The following is a 21,070-nucleotide window of genomic DNA, read 5'->3' as shown; positions in this document are numbered from 1 at the left end:
TGATGGACAAAACGTGTAAGTTTCATGAACTATGGTTGAACACAGCTTATTTTTTGCGATAATCCAAAAGCCTATGGAAAAATCCTAGAGGCTTTTTGTTGAGGGAACCTGTGTCATGCTAACAGCCGATCCGCCTACAAAGTGACGTCATAGTTCCCCCACTCACAGTGCTTGTTCAAATAGGGCTGCGTTTCCCAAAAGCATCAGAAGCATAAGTAGATCTATAGAAACCATTGCCACATTATTACATTACATTACATAATATTGTTACTATATATATAAAATGAATTCTGAAAAATGCATGACAGTTTCCACACAAATATAAAGCAGCAATAATAATAAATGTTGATTGATCAGCAGATTATATTAGAATGATTTCTGAAGGATCATGTGACACTGAAGACTGGAGTAATGATGCTGAAAATTCAGCTTTGATCACAGATGCATTTATTATTATTAAAATAGAAAATAGTTCTTTTTGTTATATTTTACGATATTGCTGCTTTTACTGTTTTTTTTTTTTCAAATAAGTGCAGCCTTGATGAGCATGAGACTTAAATTATATTCTTTTAATAATTTAAAAGATCAATTTAGTTTATAGGTATCGGTATCGATATCGACGATACTGGGCTTGAAAATATCGTTATCGGATCGAAAATAAAATAAGAGGCATCACCCATCCCTACTGCTCAAGTGAAGCTCGCGCCGCGCCGCTGTTTTAACCTTGATCCGAGCGGATAAGAGCTCCGAGTGGCGCGCTTCAAATGACTAGCGCTCTTTCGTTCAGCCTTTGCCGCATTATATCAAACATTTATCAAACTCTTGTTATCGTTTATCGAGGAAATCTATATCGTGCGATAATTATCGTTATCAATTTATTGCCCAGCCCTACGAGAGCTGTACGTTCAAATTCCGGTGCTGCGCTGCTTTGTGTTCTGCCGTTACTGGGGAAACAGTTATATAAGGAGGCAAGGGAGGCAGTGTCTCCTCAAAAAAATTGGATAAGAAAATAATCCATATTACAAACCTAAATTGCAAATATTACTAAATATGGCATTAAAAGTATAAAAGTCACTCGTTTTTATAAAGTAACACTGTCAAACAGCGACACCCGCAGGTAAAGTTACAGCGGAGGCTTGCCTCCCTTCGGTCCATAGACTTACAACAGAGACCCCTTAGCGTGCCGTGACTTTTCTGGGTTGTAATTGAGAATGAATGGGGGAAAGTCACGTGAGAGGAGGCAATGCCTCCATCGCGCTATAATTGGATATGATCGGTTATAATTGATATATATATATATATATATATATATATATATACACACACACATATATTATGTATATTACATATTTATTTAGTCATTTAGCAGATGCTTTTATTCAAAGCGACTTTCAAATGAGGACAATAGAAGCAATCAAAACTAACTTTTTTTAAATAAAAAAGAAAATAAGATGTACATATGTATGTAAATATGTATATGCATGTATGTATATTTAACTTAGTTTATAGAATTTTGTTGCAATTCGATTTAGAAAAGCAATACTATAAAAATAGTTTTGGTTATTGCTTAGCTGCGAAACAATATCACTTCAGTGCAATCTAGTCATTACTGAAGATCAATGATACTGATGCTCCTTGACTTTCTAGGTGAAAAGCACATGCGACTGAATATATCCGAAGCACCTTATGAACTCGACCCCAATCCTGATAAAGAAGGGGACATTTTGCTTTCACACCCCGAGGGTGACCCTGCTGCTTTAGCAGGCATGAGAGGGCGTTTTCTGCGGGGGCCGAGAGGAGGCAGCAACGATGTGGATCCTTCCCACTCCCTGAGGATGCCTCCCCATTCCGCCTGCCTCTCAGAGTTCACCCCAGTCATAAGCTCCGTCTACCCTCACATAACCCCTCTAGGGCAGCGTCTAAACTGTGCAGGGGGCATCTCCATGGGCCTGGCCGGGAGGGAGGCCGGTGAGGGTCATGAAGATGTGCCCTCCACCCGCAGCCGTGCCGCCTCGCCAAGCAACGGTTACCAAGATTCGACAGACACTGAGAGCATGGCGGAGGAACAGTGCGTCATCACCTCGGTGCCACCGGGAAACTTGAACCACCGCGGGCGCGCGCGGCACAGTCCTAGTCACGCCAAAGAAACGGACATGGAAGGAGACCGGGAGAAAGGGGTCCCTGGGGGTTTACCGACCAAGGTGAGCCCGCGCTCGCCACCAGCGAGGGAAGCCATGCAGGTAGTGGACGGGGAAGGGCGGCTGGTGCGCTCCTTCCGCTGCGAGCACTGTCGCATTTTCTTCCTGGACCATGTCATGTTCACCATCCACATGGGCTGCCACGGCTTCCGCCAGCCCTTCGAGTGCAACATCTGCGGCCACCGCAACCAGGACCGCTACGAGTTCTCCTCGCACATAGTCCGCGGGGAGCACCAGGTTGGCTGAGGTGGGCTTGTAGATGGCGGAAGTCGAGACTGGGGGGAGATGTACAGAGAGTTGTATGCTGCTTTGAGATGGCGTCATGGAGTCTAGTTCGGTCTGCACCAGATTGGTACACATTAGCACTTGCTTTTATAGTTAGCGGACATCGTATTTTACCGCCGAAGGCTAATCGCTTAGGTACGACCATAAGACGTGCAATTGCATCCCGTGTTGGAGGATGTCAAGAGGATTCAAACGGGAGACAAGTCATATCCTCTGATTGCACTCCCACACCAAGTCATTCATCGCAAGACGCAGCTGTTTTGCTTTAGAAGTGCCTTCCTTCCGTGGGGTTTATTTTTTATCAGTTGAGCAGAGAAATTCGAGGTGTGAGATTAGGTCTATACTCATCTGTTCGGCGGCGTTTACATAGAGTCTGCCTCTTGAAGAGAGAAAGACAATGAACTGCTTAGACGTCCAAAGTCTGGACTGTTTCCAGAGCGGCTTTCCAACGTTTCTGAGCCTGTTAAACAAGAGAAATCTATGCCTAGGAATATTCACACAAACATTGTGCTCTTTTAGGATACCTCGGTGGGACTGTTGAAATTAGGCGACTCAGGGAGGACACTGCTGACAGAGAGGGAATGGAGAGCAAGCAGCGTGAATTGCAAAACTGAGGCTGGAGTATTGGTATGTTAGCCATATAAGGAGCACAGACACATATTGCCTTAATCGTTGCTTTATATGAACCCTGTACAAGCTAGTTGTCGAATTGCACATGGTTTTTAATGCTGGACGATTCAGTAGGTACAGTGCAGCATGAATTCGGGTAACTTCAGAACTGAGATGATACGGCACTCTTGGGTCAAATAGGATTGGGATTAGGCTAAGGCCCGGGTAAATTTATTTCTTTCTAAAATGTATGTTGATGTTTTATTTGAGAAAGTTGCAAAACTGAGGCTGGAGTATTGGTATGTTAGCCATATAAGGAGCACAGACACATATTGCCTTAATCGTTGCTTTATAGGAACCCTGTACAAGCTAGTTGTCGAATTGCACATGGTTTTTAATGCTGGACGATTCAGTAGGTACAGTGCAGCATGAATTCGGGTAACTTCAGAACTGAGATGATACGGCACTCTTGGGTCAAATAGGATTGGGGTTAGGCTAAGGCCCGGGTAATTTTATTTCTTTCTAAAATGTATGTTGATGTTTTATTTGAGAAAGGAAATGAACTTGAAACATTTGCCTTAGTTTTTGAGTCTACAACCTCTGTCCTGAATATAAAAAAAAATAACAGTTGGTTTCCTTGTGCCTCAGATCTTGATTGTCGTTTCAAACTTTATCTCAACCTCAGTTCAGTGACGATAAAGATTTTGCCTATCAAATCTATAGAGGTTTTTTTAGTACAAAGTCCCCGCCATCCATTCTCTGCCATGCTGCGAACACAGTGGGCCACATTGTTTTTTTTAGATGCGGTAAAACATGCGGAGGGGGGAAAGGAGCCTTAATGTTCTGGTGCAGACCAAACGCAGACCCATGTTGCATTCTGTGACTTTGACGACGATTGAAGGGGAAGGGTTGTTACCTCAAAAGGAGGATTGCACTTTTTCTAATTCTGCTTAAATGTGAGTGTTTTGCTGGGGCTGTTGGGAGGGTTATAGGACAGGTGCGGGGCGGCATGGGGTGGGGGTGGGTTTTTTTTATTCAAAGGCTTTAGGGGAGCAGGCACAGTAATGACTGGTAACTGAGCTTTGAAGCATATTCTTTTGTTTTCTGAAATTGCTCTATTGCACTGATTTCTGATAAAAATGCTATTTAGAGAAAACTAGAAACAATTTGATACGAGAACACGTTGGTTATAAAGACCAGATGAACAGTGTGGTGTTTTTAAAAACAATTCTATAAAGGCTATTTTCCTAATAACAAAAGGGGTGGCGGTCATTTAAGGATTCAGAACTGAACATTTTCTCCTTGTGTTGTGAAATTTGGTGCTTGGATGTTTGTGTGACTTCTGCCCTTGATATTGGACTTGTATCCTGTACGCTTGTCCTGTGTGGTCATGTCCTATATGAGTTAATGCATACGGTACTCTCGGTCCCCACTGAATATGAACTGCTGCTCGATTTTGAAGGAATGGACTGAAATATTGTCAAAGAGTTACATACCATCCTGCCAAGATATATCGTGGCCTGTTTTATCAGTGGATCTCACTTGCACAAACTGAGACAAAACGAGAGCACCAATGAGTGAATTTAGAAGATTCTCGTGTCTTTTACTCTACTGTATTTGTTAATGTACTTTATTGTTATAATACATGTAGTGTATAAAGTACGTTAATAGGCATATGAATGGTCTAGAGACTGAAAATATCCATTACTTATCCGAGCTTTTAAAACAAAGAATCAGATTATTAGTCGTTACCGCATGCTGAATGGTAACATCGGCAGATAAAGGCTTATTACGTGCTTCACTGTACATGCGTTACACTTCTAAGGATCGCTTTATTGACTTAATATGAACAAAACGGAGTAGTGTTTAGCTGAACCAGTAAAGAAATGACTGCGAACTGTAGAACCGCTGAGGAAAAAACTCGTCGTCATAATCACGCTATGAAAGACCGTCCGAACGATTGGCAAACTCACCATCTTGATTCAGAGAGGCATGAGAGAGGACCGGAAAAGCGCTTACGTCACTTATATAGTGCGCACAGCAGCCGGAAGTCTCCTGGTGAAACGATAAAAGCCCCTAAGATTAGGATAGATGGTTAGTAATATTTCTGGATACATACAAAGACAGACAGTCTATAACGTAAACTGGTGCCATTTAGAGATTTACTGTTTCAAAATAACCTTCCTAAAGTACCTTGCAGATATTTTATTATCATCTCGGTAAATCCAAACAATTCAAGGTAAGTTTGTGGGCATACATTTGTGGCTTATTAAGATTTCCACTAGATGTCAGTAAAGGCTTTGATATAGCACAGAGAACCAATCTCACCCAGATGCTTTTGTCAAAGTTTAGAAGTTAAATAAGGATCAACCACTTGCCAAGCCAAGCATAGAGTAGTTGCCAAGATTTGGACATATCAAATGTAGAAATTTAAGAATCATTAAAACACCCATATTGTTTGGCCATATTCTGAATATAGGTGGGGATGGGTTCTTCTCGGTGCTTAGTGGATTTTTTCGTGAACAGTTTGCTGTCTAAATACCACTGTCATTCAAGATCAAACCACACCTCTGTATGTGTCATTTGTCATTTAATTCAGGTGGATTTCTGAGATTATAGACAATGATTGACGGTTGGCTGATAACATTTCTGAAATGTCCTCTGGTTTGCTTCTGGAAGTGATTATAGAGTTGGGTTGTGGAGTGGAGTGTTGGTGAAGGGTGGGGACAAAAGAGGGAGGTGTTCTTATGCAAGCAGCTCTCAGCATGCATGTGCAGTCTTGAAGAGTGGATGTGTAGCTCCTGTAGTTGACTGTCCCCTGTGTCACTGCCGTTAGGGAGCTGTTGCCAAGAAAAATGTCTTCTTTACAGTGTCGCTGATGGGAATTGAAAGGATGAAACCTAGGCCCACTGACGCGAAGGTGCATGCAATCACATTCACTCCCGTGTTTTTCTTTGACCTTGTAGTACAGTATTTAAGATTACTGTGTAATATTAGCATCTGTAAATTGAATCTGAGAAGACAAAGCTTCAGTCAGTGTGTGTGTGTGTGTGTGTGTGCAGAAGCTGAATAATTTTTTTTAAATATCATGAGACCGAGAGAAAAAGGGAGAGATGGTGACAGGAATGTGTCAGTGTTCCTGTAACCACTATGCCCCTAAACTGCAGCAAATAAACATTCCTCCGTTCATGTGTCAGAGCTGAACACTTGCCCACTGTTGCTGTAAAACATAGCCAATAATTAAAACCAAAAAACCCAATGCTTTTTTCTTTGTCTTTAACAACTTTTTTCCTCCAGTGGGTTGCATTTAGACAATTGTACCATTGATGTATTTTTTTCTTCCCAATTCTGTATCAGAAGCACTGCAGATAAACTACAATATTACTACTTACCACTACAGTATTTATGGTAAGTAGGAACACTGCAAGCAACACTGGACCCCATTGACTTTTATTTTATGGACAAAAAAGCACTCATATTTTCTTTTGCATTCTTTAAAACATTTGTTTCTGAAACAACAGTAATGATTCACTTTTTACAACAATCAAAAAATATGGCACAATTATTTAAACTTTATCTCTGTCATCATGTGGTTGCAGAAAGTGATTTAGCCTGGCTGAAAAACAGGCCTACTGAGAACCGCCTGTCGCCTCAATAGACTAAATCAAGAGGTCATGGTCCATTAGTTAGGGGGGTCGATATTGCCACCTAAATCATTACTGCATCAGGCCCATTCGCCCACACACACGCTGATGTACAGACTTGCACAGGAATACAGATATTATTTCACACAGACTTTCTCCCGCAGACTTGTACATCATCCAGACTCCATTCTAAACTTCACTGCACACATTGCTCAGTATAAGCCACAGACATCAGTCTAATGGTTTATAATACCCACCCTCATTCCACAGAAACATCCTCAGGGAAGAAGTGGGTTTAAGAGTGCACGGCTCCTATTTCTGGGCATATTGACTACTTATTTATTAAATAATGTAAAAATCTCTCTCTACACAATTATTCATGTTAGCCATACCCTCTGTTCTATTAAAACAATATTATGTATGTCAAAAGTACTTAAATAGTGAATTTTTTCATATATTAAATATTTCCTTTTGAAGTGGGAGATATGGATGGACATATCGAAAGATCTAGTTACATCACAGCCATCAAACATGATCTGCTATTGCCACTGCATTCAGAAACCGGTTATATTAAGGAAAAAGTTCACCCCAAAAATGAAAACTTGCTGAAAATGTGCTGACACTCAGGCCATCCGAGATATTTTTGTTTGTTCATCAGAAAAAAATTGGAGAAATTTAGCATTACATTACTTGCTCACTAATAGATCCTCTGCAGTGAATGGGTGCCATCAGAATGAGAGATCAAACAGCTGATAAAAACATCACAATAATCACAATAACATCACAATATTCACAAGTAACGGAGCCCTGTGCATGATATGCAGGATATCATGGCTACAAATTAAAAATTCGTTTCCATAAACTTTTTTTATCAGTTCCCTTGTTTTATGTAAATCATGACCACTAATTAATTCTCTTAAATTGAAACTTCATTTGTATATCTATAATATCTATTTTTCCCCGCATGTGTCATGTGCAGGCCTTCGTAGATATTGACTAAAAGCCATAAAACTCTTTGTAGATATTTTTGAAAATGTCCATACTATGAAATTCAACAGGCTCAAGTGTCGTTTTGGACCTTACAGATTTTCATGGGCAAAAACAATTGAAATATTTTCCAAAATATCTTCTATTGTGTTCCACAAAAGAAAGTAAATCATACAGGTTTGGAATGACATGAGGGTGAGTAAACGACCCTTTAAATTAAAGTATTGCTATGAATCAAATCAAGTCATTTATTAGATCAGTGATCATACATCCACTTGCATTATGATTTCTAAACAATGATGCCAACTAATACCCTGTCATCTTTAACATTGCTTCTTCTCAGGGAGCAGTTGCAAGGCAGAGTAGGAGCGAATGATGGAGATGTTACAAGACTAGAGCCTTTGTGATGCGAGATGGCAGTTTCTCTGGAGCCACCATCTGCTGAGAGGGTCAGGCAGCATGTAGGGTTCAAATCTCCTGGATTCTGCTTGCTTCCCAGCTGCCATGCCCAGGCACTCCGAAATCCACACACAACCGAATTTGCACACCTCGCAATTATCACACACACTCGCAGACACGCATAATCCCAGGCATGCTGCGCTGCCGAAAACATTCTCATCAGGGCTGACACTAAAGAATGTTGGGATTCTTGTCTTGAGGTACCAGAGTTTTTTCCTCCCTCTTTGGGTTTGTGCAGAATCCACACATTCTGTTGAATCCATGCGCCCACACTACATCAGCCCTGCATGTGACCACTGCTCCACTGTGCTCTATTCAGCACGGTGACCCGAACTTTGCTCACATTCCATATATTTGCCCAGCAGCCTGCATCTCAACCCTTTCTATAGGCCCCGAGCTTGAAGAGGGAACAGCCTTCCGTAATATTTGGTAAAAGCTACTTGTCATGATTTTTTGTGGTCCATATATCATGTACCTGTTTTAAGCCGAGTTTAAAGTGACTCTTTTCTTTCTTCGAATTGAAAGCAGTCGCTCTACAACAAAATTGCTTCGCCAAATTCTTACTCTGTCCAACCCAAGTTTTGTTTTGGATTTTAATCAAGTGATTTAATTTTTTTGCCATTATTCTATCTTCCACAATTTTTGGGAAAGCTGCTTGTCAGTTTTTTTGTGGTCCATATATCCTGTACCTGTTTGCTGTAACCTACAGTTCCCATGAGTTTAAAGAGACTCTTTTCTTTCCTTGGATGGAAAGTAGTCGCTCTGCAACAACATTGCTTGGCCAAGCTCTTACTCGGTCCAACCCAGTGAGGTTTTGTTTTGGATTTTTATCAAGTGATTTAATTTTTAGCCATTATTCTATTAGCTTCAAACCACTACTGGAAGGTTAAGTTTCTCGAAGCTCTTCAGAGACCCTCAAGGGCACTTATTGAATTAAAACTTTATTGCTCCGTTTTGGAAAAAGAGCAGAGCGCTCCAATTAAGGGAAACGGCAATTCATAAAATCTCTCGACCACGTTACTAAATAGAGATGTACAGCGTTAACGAGTTTTCAGCTTGTGGTTTTGCATCTATCGCAATCTGCGACTCTGAATTTGTGCTTTTTTGACTCTGTCGTTTGCATACGGCCATCATGATCCTTATTGGCATGGAAAGCGAAATGAATTTATGCTTTTAAGAGCTCTTGTGTTTCGAGATTCCTCCCTTTCCCAGCCTCCCTCGCTGCTTGCCGCCTGGCAGGCCCGTGTGTCAAAGGTGGCTGCTGCAGAACAGACTGTGGGAACAGCCGGTCAGCCTCCCCTGTCCCCTATTCCCTAACCAGAGGGGCAGCCATCAATCCAAGGCTGCTCGAACCCCTCCCGGTGCACACATCTCTGCAACCCACACACTCGCTCCCCAATAATCCGCGGAAGCAATTTCATCTCGACTCGGGTGGCGGCCCATTGTCGCCAACTCCTTCAATCTTTCCTAATTAACTCTCGCTTTGTCCTGCATCCGAGCTTCTGGACTCATCTTTACGACATTCCGATCGGGGCTGGTCTTCACACTCCCGGGCAACCCTCGGACCCTAATCCCACCGTACCCCTCCCTCCAGAGTAACTCTTTCCATTTTTTCTTTCCCCCAACCTGATCACCTACTTACAGAGTTAGGTAGGGGCGTTAACTCCTTGGGTTTTTTGAAAGAAGAGGACGAAGGAGGGGGCGAGGAGGAGATGGCCAGTAAGCGACTCCAACCCAGACAATTAGAACAATGGGCCGGGCCTGTAGGGGGCTAACTCGCAGCGTCACGCCTGGACGGTGGGGTATTTTGTCGGTTTAATGAATTGTCCGTCAGTCCCTGGCTGCATCACAGGCCGTGTAGAGAGTGGACAGCAGGGACCCAGACACTAAGTCGGTATTTATTACACTGCCTTTGTCACTAATTGAGCTAATTATCAGTGACTCTTGAGCACTCCCACAATGACAGTAGCCCTCCACCCTCCTCCTCCCTCAACCCACCAGTGCCTGGGAATGCAGTCTGACTTTGCTTCTTTATCCCTCTTTTCTATCCTTCTCTTCTTATTCTAACTATATCTTTCCCGTTTTAATTCATGCTCTGCATTCTTGCACTATTTTGCCTTGTAATGCATATGCATCTATACAGAAACTTCCTGAAAGATCGAAGATTGGTTTATGATACTGATTTTTATTTTATTCATTATTATTTCACTTTCAAGTAGGGAAGCATTTCAGGTTATCTGTTGGGCATGTTGAATTTTATTGGTTAGGACAGTGGAAAAGAGACAGGAGGTGATAGGATAGTGATCGGACCTTGATCTCAGATTCAAACTTGGGTCGTCGGAGGCGCTATACACAATATGTCGGAGCACAGCCCACAAAGCTATGGTTTTCGAAGGTATTTTGTTGTAAAAGTTTTTTTTGTGTGTAAAATGTGCATTGTTTTTGCCCCGTGTAAGTACTTAGTCAAAAGTTTTGAATAATTAAGATGTTTTTTAAAGAAATCTCTTATGCTCAACAGGGCAGCATTTATTTAATTAAAAAAATGCAGCATTTATTTGCTAAAAGAATGCAAAAAAATTCAGTAGAAACAGTAACATTGTAATATATTATTGATATTTAAAATAACCATTGTTTATTATATTGCATTTTAAAATAGAATTTATTCCTTTGATGGAAAAGCAGATTTTTGCCGGAGCCACTGATCCAATCTTCAGTGTCACATGATGTTTCTGAAATTGTTCTAATATGCTGATTTTCAGTTATTATTGGTGCTCAATTAATAATGGTTCTTAATATCATTAAGACTTGCTGCTCAAGTCTTTTCTTTTTCTTTTTTTTGATAAACAGCAAGTAAACAAAAAACTGCATTGATTTGAATTAGAAAATTTTAGATATCTTTTGTAACAGTATATGTCTTAACTGTCACTTTTGATCAATTCAGTGCATCCTTGGTGAGTCTTTTTTTATATAATTTTTTCATCTAAACCCCAAACCTTAGAATGGTAGTTTCCACAAAAATGTTAGGCAGCATATCCATTTTTAACATTGATAATAAGAAGAAATGTTTTTTGAGCATCAAATCGGCATATGAAAATAATTTCTAAAGGATCATGTGACACTGTAGACTGGAGTAATGGCTGCTGACAGTTCAGTTCTGGGATGCGGATGTGACGACAACAGCGGTGCAGCGCTCCGTCTTGCTGACCTTCAGTGGCCCTGCGATATGTTGCGGTGAGTGAGAGAAAGAAAGAAGTCTGCCTTCATGCAAACTCTTGTGGTTGCACCGGCCTCGCCAGCAGGGTGGGGGCAACGCAGCCTGTCATTATTTCTAATACCATTTCTTTATTTTGTTTCTGATATTAAGTGAAGCAAAACCTCTAGTGTCGTGAAAACACACAGATTTAACGCTGTTACGCCACTGCCCAAATTCCCCTCAGCGGTTACTGTGGATTTAGGGTGCATGACTGTTCGAAGAAGAGGGCTGCTCTTGTGCTTTTAGTGGTGGGAATGATGTTTAGAGGAACGGATATACTTGCACAGTCACATTGTTGATTTTAGGTTAAGTGCTTTAGACATACCCTGTCATACCAGTTTGCGGTTCAGAGAAATGATTGATGGATCACAAATGAAGCTGAGGCGAATACGCTGTGGAACATATGGAAAGACAAACCTGTTATTGAACACAAACTGTGAGCACTGTTAGGAAATGAGTGGTTCGCTGAAAACACAAATAATGAAAATATAAAGTTTATTGTGCTATTACTCTATATGAAAACAACTCTTCTAAACTGAGCTCAAATATTTCCTTTTATCAGCATTTCCTCTCTAAAAAAAGCCATCGTACAATAATAAATACTTTTCATTCACAATATTAAAAGATGGTATTCAGTGCATGTAAAACACAAGTGTCAAGAGACAAGCAAATCAGGCATTTGACAAAGTAATCATGTCTCTGAGATCTATGTGGCCTATCATCGTATAAGTTAGCACACAACTGGCTGGAATTACTCCGTAAATAATGAGAGTGTATTCACCCCACTTTCAGATTAAATCATTTTCTCACATTGCAAGTTGCAGCATAAATATATATATATCATATCTATTTATAATATTTACAACATTTTGGTTATGTTAGCTGACATACAAAATACAGTTTCCATAATTGTGGCTCTTTCAAAAACATAAATGTGAACTGTTTGTCCACTGTAAACTAGGTAGCAGGGCATTTACAGGATTATCTTTACACACTTTTTTTCAAAACTAGTATGAACTTGTGAGTAATCGATGTAGACAACTTCCGACAGAAGTCTTCTTCTCTCCCAAAAGAGTTTCTGTAATAGTAAACTTGCTACTGTCAGAGCCGAATCGACGAGTCAATCTCGGGTCAATCTTAATTTTCTCTTCCCAATACTTTTCCATCAGTTCAGTTACATGGTATACCACATAATAATAAATGGTATTAAAAAAAATGGCAGGAGACTCAAAGCAATGACGGGAAGTGTGGCAGGTCCGAATGGGAAATCACGAGAGGTTGGGCCGAGTTCGGGATTCTGCTACATAGTAATCGGAAAAGGAAGCCCCATCCCTTGAGAAGCACTTCACACAGTTTTATGTGAGACGAGTAGGACTGCAGCTAAAGAAAACAAAACGTTAAAATATTTTAAAGAACCGCCCTCTTGTTAGAGTTTTGCACTGGTTTATGAGAGAGCATGCTTGTGGTTCGCTAACCACAGGAACATCTGTCAAACTGTGTCCAGTTACTACTTTCTAGCTTCCATGTTCCCCAGAGCACCAGAGACGGAGATCGGAAGAAGAGAAGACAAACTAGAACCTCAGGACTAGTGCTTCAGCATGTTGAATTTTAAATTGTGTCTACATGTGCATAGTGCATAGTGGTTCTCGACCCATTTCGTTTGATTTGAAGCCCTATGCTGCAGTAACATCACCAAAATATCGTGTTTTTCAAGGACTACCATCAGCTAAGAGTTCTGCACATGTACTTTTGAACTTTTCTCAGTAGTTAATACATTGAATATACTTGCCTATTCAACCAATAGATTGTTTAGTCCCTTTTAACTGTGCTATCTTATCTCTTTTCTCCATGTTTATTCATTCCTATATAACCTCCAGATACCCCAGCGGCCACAGTTTCAATACCCAGTTTGGGACCTTTGCCTCCAGTTTGTCAGTTTGTTGATCATAGACACTGATGGACGGTCTGTGTACTGGTGCAGTTGAGGCAGCTCACATGACAACACCAGTGGAAAGTACAGTGGCATCTTTCTGTGACCTGCTCCATTCGAGTCTTGTATCCCCGTCCGCAGCACAGCAGCTCGCACCCGTCCAGCGCCGGCGATGAACTGTTGCAGGTGCGTCCCGAAGTGCCATGTGTGCCTGTTTTGCCATTGTAGGAACAGAAGTTGGGTGACTTTTCAAAATACACGAGGTCCCGGGCCGAATGGAGCTTATGTGCTGGGTTCTCCGGTTCCAGGTGGCGGGGGTCGGCTCGATGGGACGCACGGTTGCTGCCTTTGTTGGCATACACGACTCGGGATGCGCCGTCGAAACGGTCCTTCAGGAAGTCTCCCACTACACGGAAGCTGGGCAGTCTCATCCAGCATGTTCGCACAGTGCAGGACCCAGACATCCCATGACACTTGCACTCTTGTTGCATCTCCGATGCGACTGTCTGTAGGGAGAGGAATGAAAATTAATATATATTGTGCAAAATAATTTATACACTAATATTTCAATTCTTAACAAATACACTTTTTGGATCTATGGTTGATGGATCAACTTCTTCACAAATATACTTATTTGGATCAATGGATGATGGATGAACTATTATACTGTATGTATGAAATGAACTTTTCCACGACATTCTAATTTATTGAGATGCACCTGTATATATATATATGTATGCACACACACATAAAGTGTATTGATAGACCTTTAATGACATTTAAATTATAATCAATAAATTTATATTATATATAAGTTTATATTTATATATTTTTAGGGGGGGAAAACATAACAAATATAATATAATTAATATATGGTGTCTTTTTTCTTACTCATTTTAGACGTTGATAAAAACAATCTGTAAATGTGCCATGTTACATTAATTTTAAAATAAACTAAATTAATTTATTATTGTGACTGTATATTTAAACAACATATTGTCTAATATAATATAATATATTGTCTTTTTCTTACTCATTTACATCAAAAACGATCTGTAAATGTGCTGTTACATTAATTTTAAACTAATTTAATTTATTTATTTTGACTATATTTAAACATAAAATATTTTCTACTATAATATAATATATTGTCTTTTTTCTTACTCATTTTAGACCTTGATTAAAAACAATCTGTAAATGTGCCATGTTACATTAACTTTAAAATAAACTAAATTAATTTATTAGTTGATTATTTGTATATTTAAACTAATATAATATAATAATGTCTCTTTTTTTCTTATCCATTTAAATTAATTTTAAACTAATTAGTTCATTAGTATTTCATTGGTTATAATTCATTAAATTAATTTAAATTATAAAAATAACCATTTTAGGCTGATAAAATTTTATTTCAGCAGCTTTCCATCTGTACTTTGGGGCACTCCGTGTATTGATAGATCTATTAATGTCATCTGCTTTTGGAGGAGACAAATGGTTTTTGATTGTCTCTTACCATTCTCCCTGCCTCATTGTTGTGCAGGTTGGTCAGATACCGCAGATCTCTGCCCCTCTCACTGGAATCTACAAACTCTCGCCCGAACATCCTGCCAAATTCCACATTGTCGCTGCAGCCTCCCCAGTGCCAGTCTGGCCCTCCAGGACCCCGGCGCCGGTAGTCGCAGGTGCAGGACTCAATGGCTCCTTCAGAGCAGGACCGAGCCACGGCGTGGGTAACACCAGCACTTGTGATGGCAAACACAAATGCAGTCTCACGGCAACCTAACAAAACAATAATCACAACTTAGAATCTCTATCATGCTGTGTCTCCATACAGAAAATATGAATGTGTAATTCCATATTCTCCCGTTTCACTGTATGAGATATGAATAGTGTGCGTTGTTCAAAGCTTTCATAACGTCACTCTGAGAAGCCATGCTCACCTCGGTTGACAATTTTGCCAAAGACGTTGGGGCTGTGGGTGGTCGGACAGTTCCAGCGGCGGTTACGAAACTGCCATTTGCATTCCTTGATGGCTGTATGCAGGCCTGCTGCAATGGCGTGCAAGATGCCCGGGTTTTGCCGGATCAGTTTTCTCTGACGACGACTTAGCAACGCCAGGCTGGGGTCCAACACCAACTGCACATTCTTGGAGTTGGTGAGGAGATTGCCTGAGGATGCAACATTCACAATACCCCTGGTGGAGAAACAGAAAGGTTGACTTCGGTAACTTGGAAAAAAGAGTTTTCTCATCTGACTGGCATGAGATGCAAATCATTCAAGATTTTGGGACTTTAGGCTGTTTTCTTGTCATTTTCTCATTGATTTTTTAGTTTGTGAGATGAGAATCACAGACATGTGATGTGCAAAAATCTAAACTAAAAAAATTATTGTTTCATTAGAATGCATGGAAGGAGTTATCACAGCAAATGAATATAAAATGTTAATGACGTAATATTGAACATAAGCCAATGCATGCCTATTTCTCAATGCAAATGGAAGTATGCTTCAACAGGTCCAAGTCATGTCCAGTGAACCTGAAATCTAATCTGAAAAATTGCTTAATACAAAACTTTTCAAAGAACCAATCAGATACGGAATTGTATAATTCCTCTGAATAACACATATATTTAATATATAGGGTATGATATAAAATCAGGTAGGCATATTTTTATAATATAATATATTAAAGAAATAACAAAATAATAGATTAACGAAATAATAAAACCTTTCTTCGTAGAGTATTAGATGTATCATTTTTAATTCTACTTTTCGCCGTTATCATGACCGATATACTTTATATTAGAATGTATCATTTTTAATTCTCCTTTCAACGTTATGACACACGCGTACTGCTTTGGCTCATAAGTCGTGTCTTTTACCTACTCCGGAATGCTCAGCACAAGAATTCGACCCTGAAAACGACCTGGAAAGGAACTGCTCTCAGCCATAAAATAAATCCGCATTTAATTTATCCCACATTGGATTGAAAAATCTTGTCCCGTGTTCAAGCCACACTGTCAAAATGACAGAGAGAAGCCGAGAGGGAGAGAGAGCGCGCGGGCGCGCAAGCAGTAGCTCCGCGTAAACAGGCTAAATGAGATTGCATTTATTTATTTGGGAACAGAGTTTGACTTCTCTACTTGAAACATAACTTCGCGCTAGTTTATTATATCAGTAGGCCTAATATAATATTTTTTTTTTTCTTTTTCTAAAATAATGGTAGGCTATAAATTACAGTAGGCTACAGCTCCGCGTATGCAGTGCAACTGTTTACTAACAAAGTAAATGACAGATTCACTCCAACCACTAAATGACATCTGTAGCTTGTCTAACAGGTTTGATCGTTTAATTTACTGCTGTTTGCACTAAAGACCTAGGAGACTTAACTAGTTATTGATCACAGATATTGTGCACCAGCTTACAAAAGAAAAAGCTTCAGTTGTTGGCATTATATATGAACGTACTATATATGTAGCCTACTAAATACCTCATAGCCTAATATATATTATGGGCCTGCTGTATCTTACCACCACCGGCCGCTGTTGTTCACCGCCACTGTGCCAGTGAGAGAGGAGACCAGGAGGACACATGCCGCTTTGACTGCGAGAAGCAACGCGAGTACCCGCATGATATCTGGAAGGGCAAAGTTAACCAATTAAGCTCAAATCAAATTCCTGCAAAAATAAACGATGTCAGGAACTTTCTATATTAGAGGAGCTAGTGAGCATCTTGACAATTATTAAATTAAAAGCAATAGGAAACTCATTAGGGTAGTACACATAAATTAGGATTGATATTTATGTTTTAGCTTTTAATGCAAGGACATTTTTAATTTTGTGTGATGTGTATGTTTTAAATTAGTATCAAAATACGGTTAGTAAACAATTCTGTAATCGTCTCAACAAAAATAACATATCAGTCTGCACAAAAAATATATCAGCCTACATTTTAAAAAATCTATATAAATAAATAAAAACAAAGGTGATGATGAGAATCAAAATAAAATAACCTTTTAAATAACTTTTTATTTTCTAGCTTTTTCGAAAACCGTCTCATGCTTTAAAGAACATGAATACGCTTTTCCAAAGAAGTCTCCAAATTACTTAGTCTCCAAAGAATCATACAGCAACTCACGAACCATACAGTGCCTATATGTTTTTATAAGATGCTTCTTAAGGCTGCACCTTTATTTAAACATTATAAAATTGAATAAATTGCGAGTTTGTTGCAAAAAGCATCCACTTACCACTCCACATTCCACTGCGACTGACAGCGTGGGTCAAAGTTTATTCATAAAATCAGCGTAGAAGTCACAGAAAGGGTCCTGGATGGGATGCCAGTGCCAGTGCCGCCGCTGTTGCTGCTGCTGCTCTTACAGTCTGTGTGTTAGTGATGCTCTGCTCACAGCACTGAGCGCGTGGGACAGTCCCGTAGACCTGATCCCCTCGGTGACTGATAGGCGACACATTGTTCACTTATTGAACGCTACAAGATGAATAAAAAAGGGATTTGCTGCTCTCATCTCCCTCTGTTTTTTTTCCTCCCTCCTTTTGAGTGGAACTGAATGGACGGATAGCTTAATTCTTCTCATTGGGCACAATGAATACAGGAGGCAAAACCCGACATAAAGGAGAGGAGATGAAGAAATGATCCGTTATAGGCACTTTAAATTACATATAATTTTGTAATCCTCGTCCAGAGATTCCTCAGATACATTCAAGCGAAATCATATAAAATGCAGTTCCTTCAGGAGTCTTCCGTAGATGCAGAGCAGATTTATTCCTTCTCATTGCAGTGGGTGTGTGCGCGCTCGCCACTTGTGTCTTCAGTTCCCTCTGCGTGGATGGTGTCGCGACACGGTAACAGTAAGAGGGGAATATAAAACATCTAAACTGGCCTTTTTACCCGGAGTGCTTGCATGCATTACTCCCTTAACTGCGTCTCCTCCCTCTTGCGCGTAATTTTTTTTTATAGATGTCCATACTTGCGCTCTGCACTTACCCGTTTGTACTGTTTAGCCTAAATAAAGCACATCATGTGGAAACCTCATGCTATAATTATGGTGAAAAATCTGGGTTAAATGAAAAGGAGAATATTAAAGACACGAGACAGCGCTTAATGCTGCTTCAGTTTCTAGTTTTAAATGGAGCTTGACCAGTGTAGTAACACATTTTGATTTCAAAGTCTGTCACTCAACGTCTTTTGGGTGTTGCGTGTCTCTCATATTTCGATATATTTACATGATTGTCTGCCACAAGTTCCATAATCCATAATTCATCCCCAAACCGTTTAAATGTGTTGGGTTGTAACGTTACGGTTGTAACAGCAATAGAAAACGTGGGGATTTTACATTTTGGATGTGAATTTATTATGGTAATCTAATTAATTTGTTCACAATAATTATTCCATCATATCATCGCTTTTCAACATCAACATTTAATTAAAAAAGGTACATAGCAAACGTTTTATAGGAACATATCAACAAAAGACAGCGTTACAAATCTTTTAACCTTAAAATTAATCGCATAAATCTTAATTTTTTTACAGTCTTAGAACTTCTAATGGTAATTTAACCCCGGTAACTCATTTCTAAGAAGTTTCACTGATGTTGCAAGTCGTTCCAACATCTCTAATAGGCTATTCTTACCATTTTTTACATTTTAGAGAACGAATAAAACAAGAAATAGTTACAGATAAATAACTCAACACGTCTGACTTTAAATTGTGACACCAAAGAGTCTAGATAAAACTGTTCACCATCTGGACTGCAGACCTCCCTTGATCGCATATGGTCAGTAAAGGCACGAATCAAATAGTATTTTGCTGTCAGTTTTGACTCCATACATTTATGGCATCGTCTGCGCAAAGAATTACGAGCAATTGGCAAATATTAAATCAGTGTATTTTGAGCACATAAAGGTGTTTGATGTCACCATGAAAGAATCGGAGAGAAAGAGAGAGAGCACTTTTTTCTCTGAGGGATTGAAGTAAATGGCTAACTGAAGGAAGTGCGCTTTTGTTAGTGGTATTTAATGAGGGCTGCTTTTCTGGGCTTAGCCTGCTCTTATACTCTTGAAGGATCTTAAACAGGTTTTCCTGAAACACTCATGCGATGTGGCGCAGATTAGCGGCAATCCGGTTAAAGGGACGCCTTTTATATACAAATCAACTTCCAATCACTTTTTAAGCCACTTAGACATACACGCCATGGCAAAATGCTAATGCACTTTTCGTTGCCAGAGCTTAAGGAGAGGAATAGAGGTGATTAGCTCCAATACAAGAATTGATCTTCGAGAATAGCCCAAAAACCAAGAACTGTTGTCAGGATTCGGTGTTAAGAATGGTTAAGGGGGGAGTTAACTCAATTTCATGACATTAATCCTAGTTCTACTACTGTTAATAGTAATATTAATAAGTTATAGGGTCAGTTAAAGAGTTTTTTTCACCTGCTGTGCATAGCTGACCACCAGCACGATAATCCTTTAATCTTGTAAACTGCTAATGCCTCAAATATTCTGGTTTATTCATACATTTATCAGTAGCCTACTATATTCAAGTCTTCTTGTCGTGCCATCATGTCTACGTTGAAGCTACATGAAAAAAAGGAAAAAACACTAGCAGCTTGTCTATTGAACAAATTTATTATGTGCATTATGCATAATTTGTTGGCCCACTATCTAATTGCGTATCACTTTCAATGAGCCTTGACAACAACCTCTCCATCATGGTCAGTTATGGGACTAATTATACGCACAAACTCAGACGTGTATAGACAAACAAACGAAATAAGTCTATTTTCCAGGAGTGCTCTAGGCTATCTGCAGCAACAGTCAGCAAAGCCTTCTCATTAAGAGTGTCGGGGAAAATGATGAATGTGGGCTTAATTAAAGTGAAACGTCACTAGGCTGCACGGTGAACTGTTGAACTGATTCTGAGTGGGAGGATGGGCGAACACATGAACGCGCACGCACCTCGCATTGTTCAAGAAGAAGCGCACGCTTGCCTGCTGCTGCCCTGCGTATTGTAGCCTATATGAATGACTTTTAGTTTAGTTTAGCTCCTAGTTCACATATACGTTTACCGGGGAGCAAAATGTCTTGTCACAAGTTCTGCAGTGCAGACAGGTCAGATAATAGGCCTACTTTATAAACAAACAGAAATAGACAACAAGAAAAATAGATCAATAAGTAAATACAAAGAATGCACACACTGCAAATGATAAGTAACATTTAACAAGTCACAGGTTCTAGGATACAATACAACAGCGGTTCAGCAGAGAGGCCGTTTTGTTTTGGGCAGTGAAAATGAATTGCAGTAGCTTTCCATCCATAGCATTTTACTTGATTTTATGAGTTTCAGAATTATTAATGAATTAATAATTCATTTTAATAATCAATACTTCAAAATTCGATTTTATTCACCTGTAATTATATTTAAATTGGTTATTACAGATTGTCACTTTAGTTTGACATACATTTTAAAGCTGCTATTCAAATTAGATAGATTTCTGTTGGCTGAATTAACCGTACGCCTATTTATTTATTTGTTTGTCTGTCTGTCTGTCATCATTATTTATACTTTTCTTATCAGTTATCGGTTCTTTTAATATTCTACCGATAAATGGCATAATTTGCTAAAACAGCACCTCAGAATGCCATTGCAACACCTCAAAAGGAAACAAATCGTTAAAAAAACGATCGTAAAA

General features: G+C 39.6%; 1 protein-coding gene and 1 pseudogene across 1 annotated transcript; one reads left to right on the top strand and one right to left on the bottom strand.

Moving 5' to 3' along the window:
* The first annotated feature begins 1,514 nt into the window (after nt 1-1,514).
* LOC107745471 (zinc finger protein Eos pseudogene) lies at nt 1,515-19,365 on the top strand (annotated as a pseudogene).
* On the bottom strand, nt 13,013-16,993 carry LOC107745472 (protein Wnt-1-like). Its single transcript, XM_016559363.1, has 4 exons — nt 16,893-16,993; nt 15,306-15,559; nt 14,879-15,144; nt 13,013-13,871 (listed from the first exon to the last, which is right to left on the bottom strand). Exons 1-4 carry the CDS (start codon nt 16,991-16,993, stop codon nt 13,380-13,382), a joined length of 1,113 nt encoding a protein of 370 aa, XP_016414849.1. The 3' UTR covers nt 13,013-13,379.
* Nucleotides 19,366-21,070: the final 1,705 nt, after the last annotated feature.

Source organism: Sinocyclocheilus rhinocerous, unplaced genomic scaffold (assembly GCF_001515625.1).
Source record: "Sinocyclocheilus rhinocerous isolate Xijiao unplaced genomic scaffold, SAMN03320098_v1.1 scaffold2754, whole genome shotgun sequence".
NCBI lineage: Eukaryota > Metazoa > Chordata > Actinopteri > Cypriniformes > Cyprinidae > Sinocyclocheilus > Sinocyclocheilus rhinocerous.
This window is presented reverse-complemented; position numbering and strand designations above follow the sequence as displayed.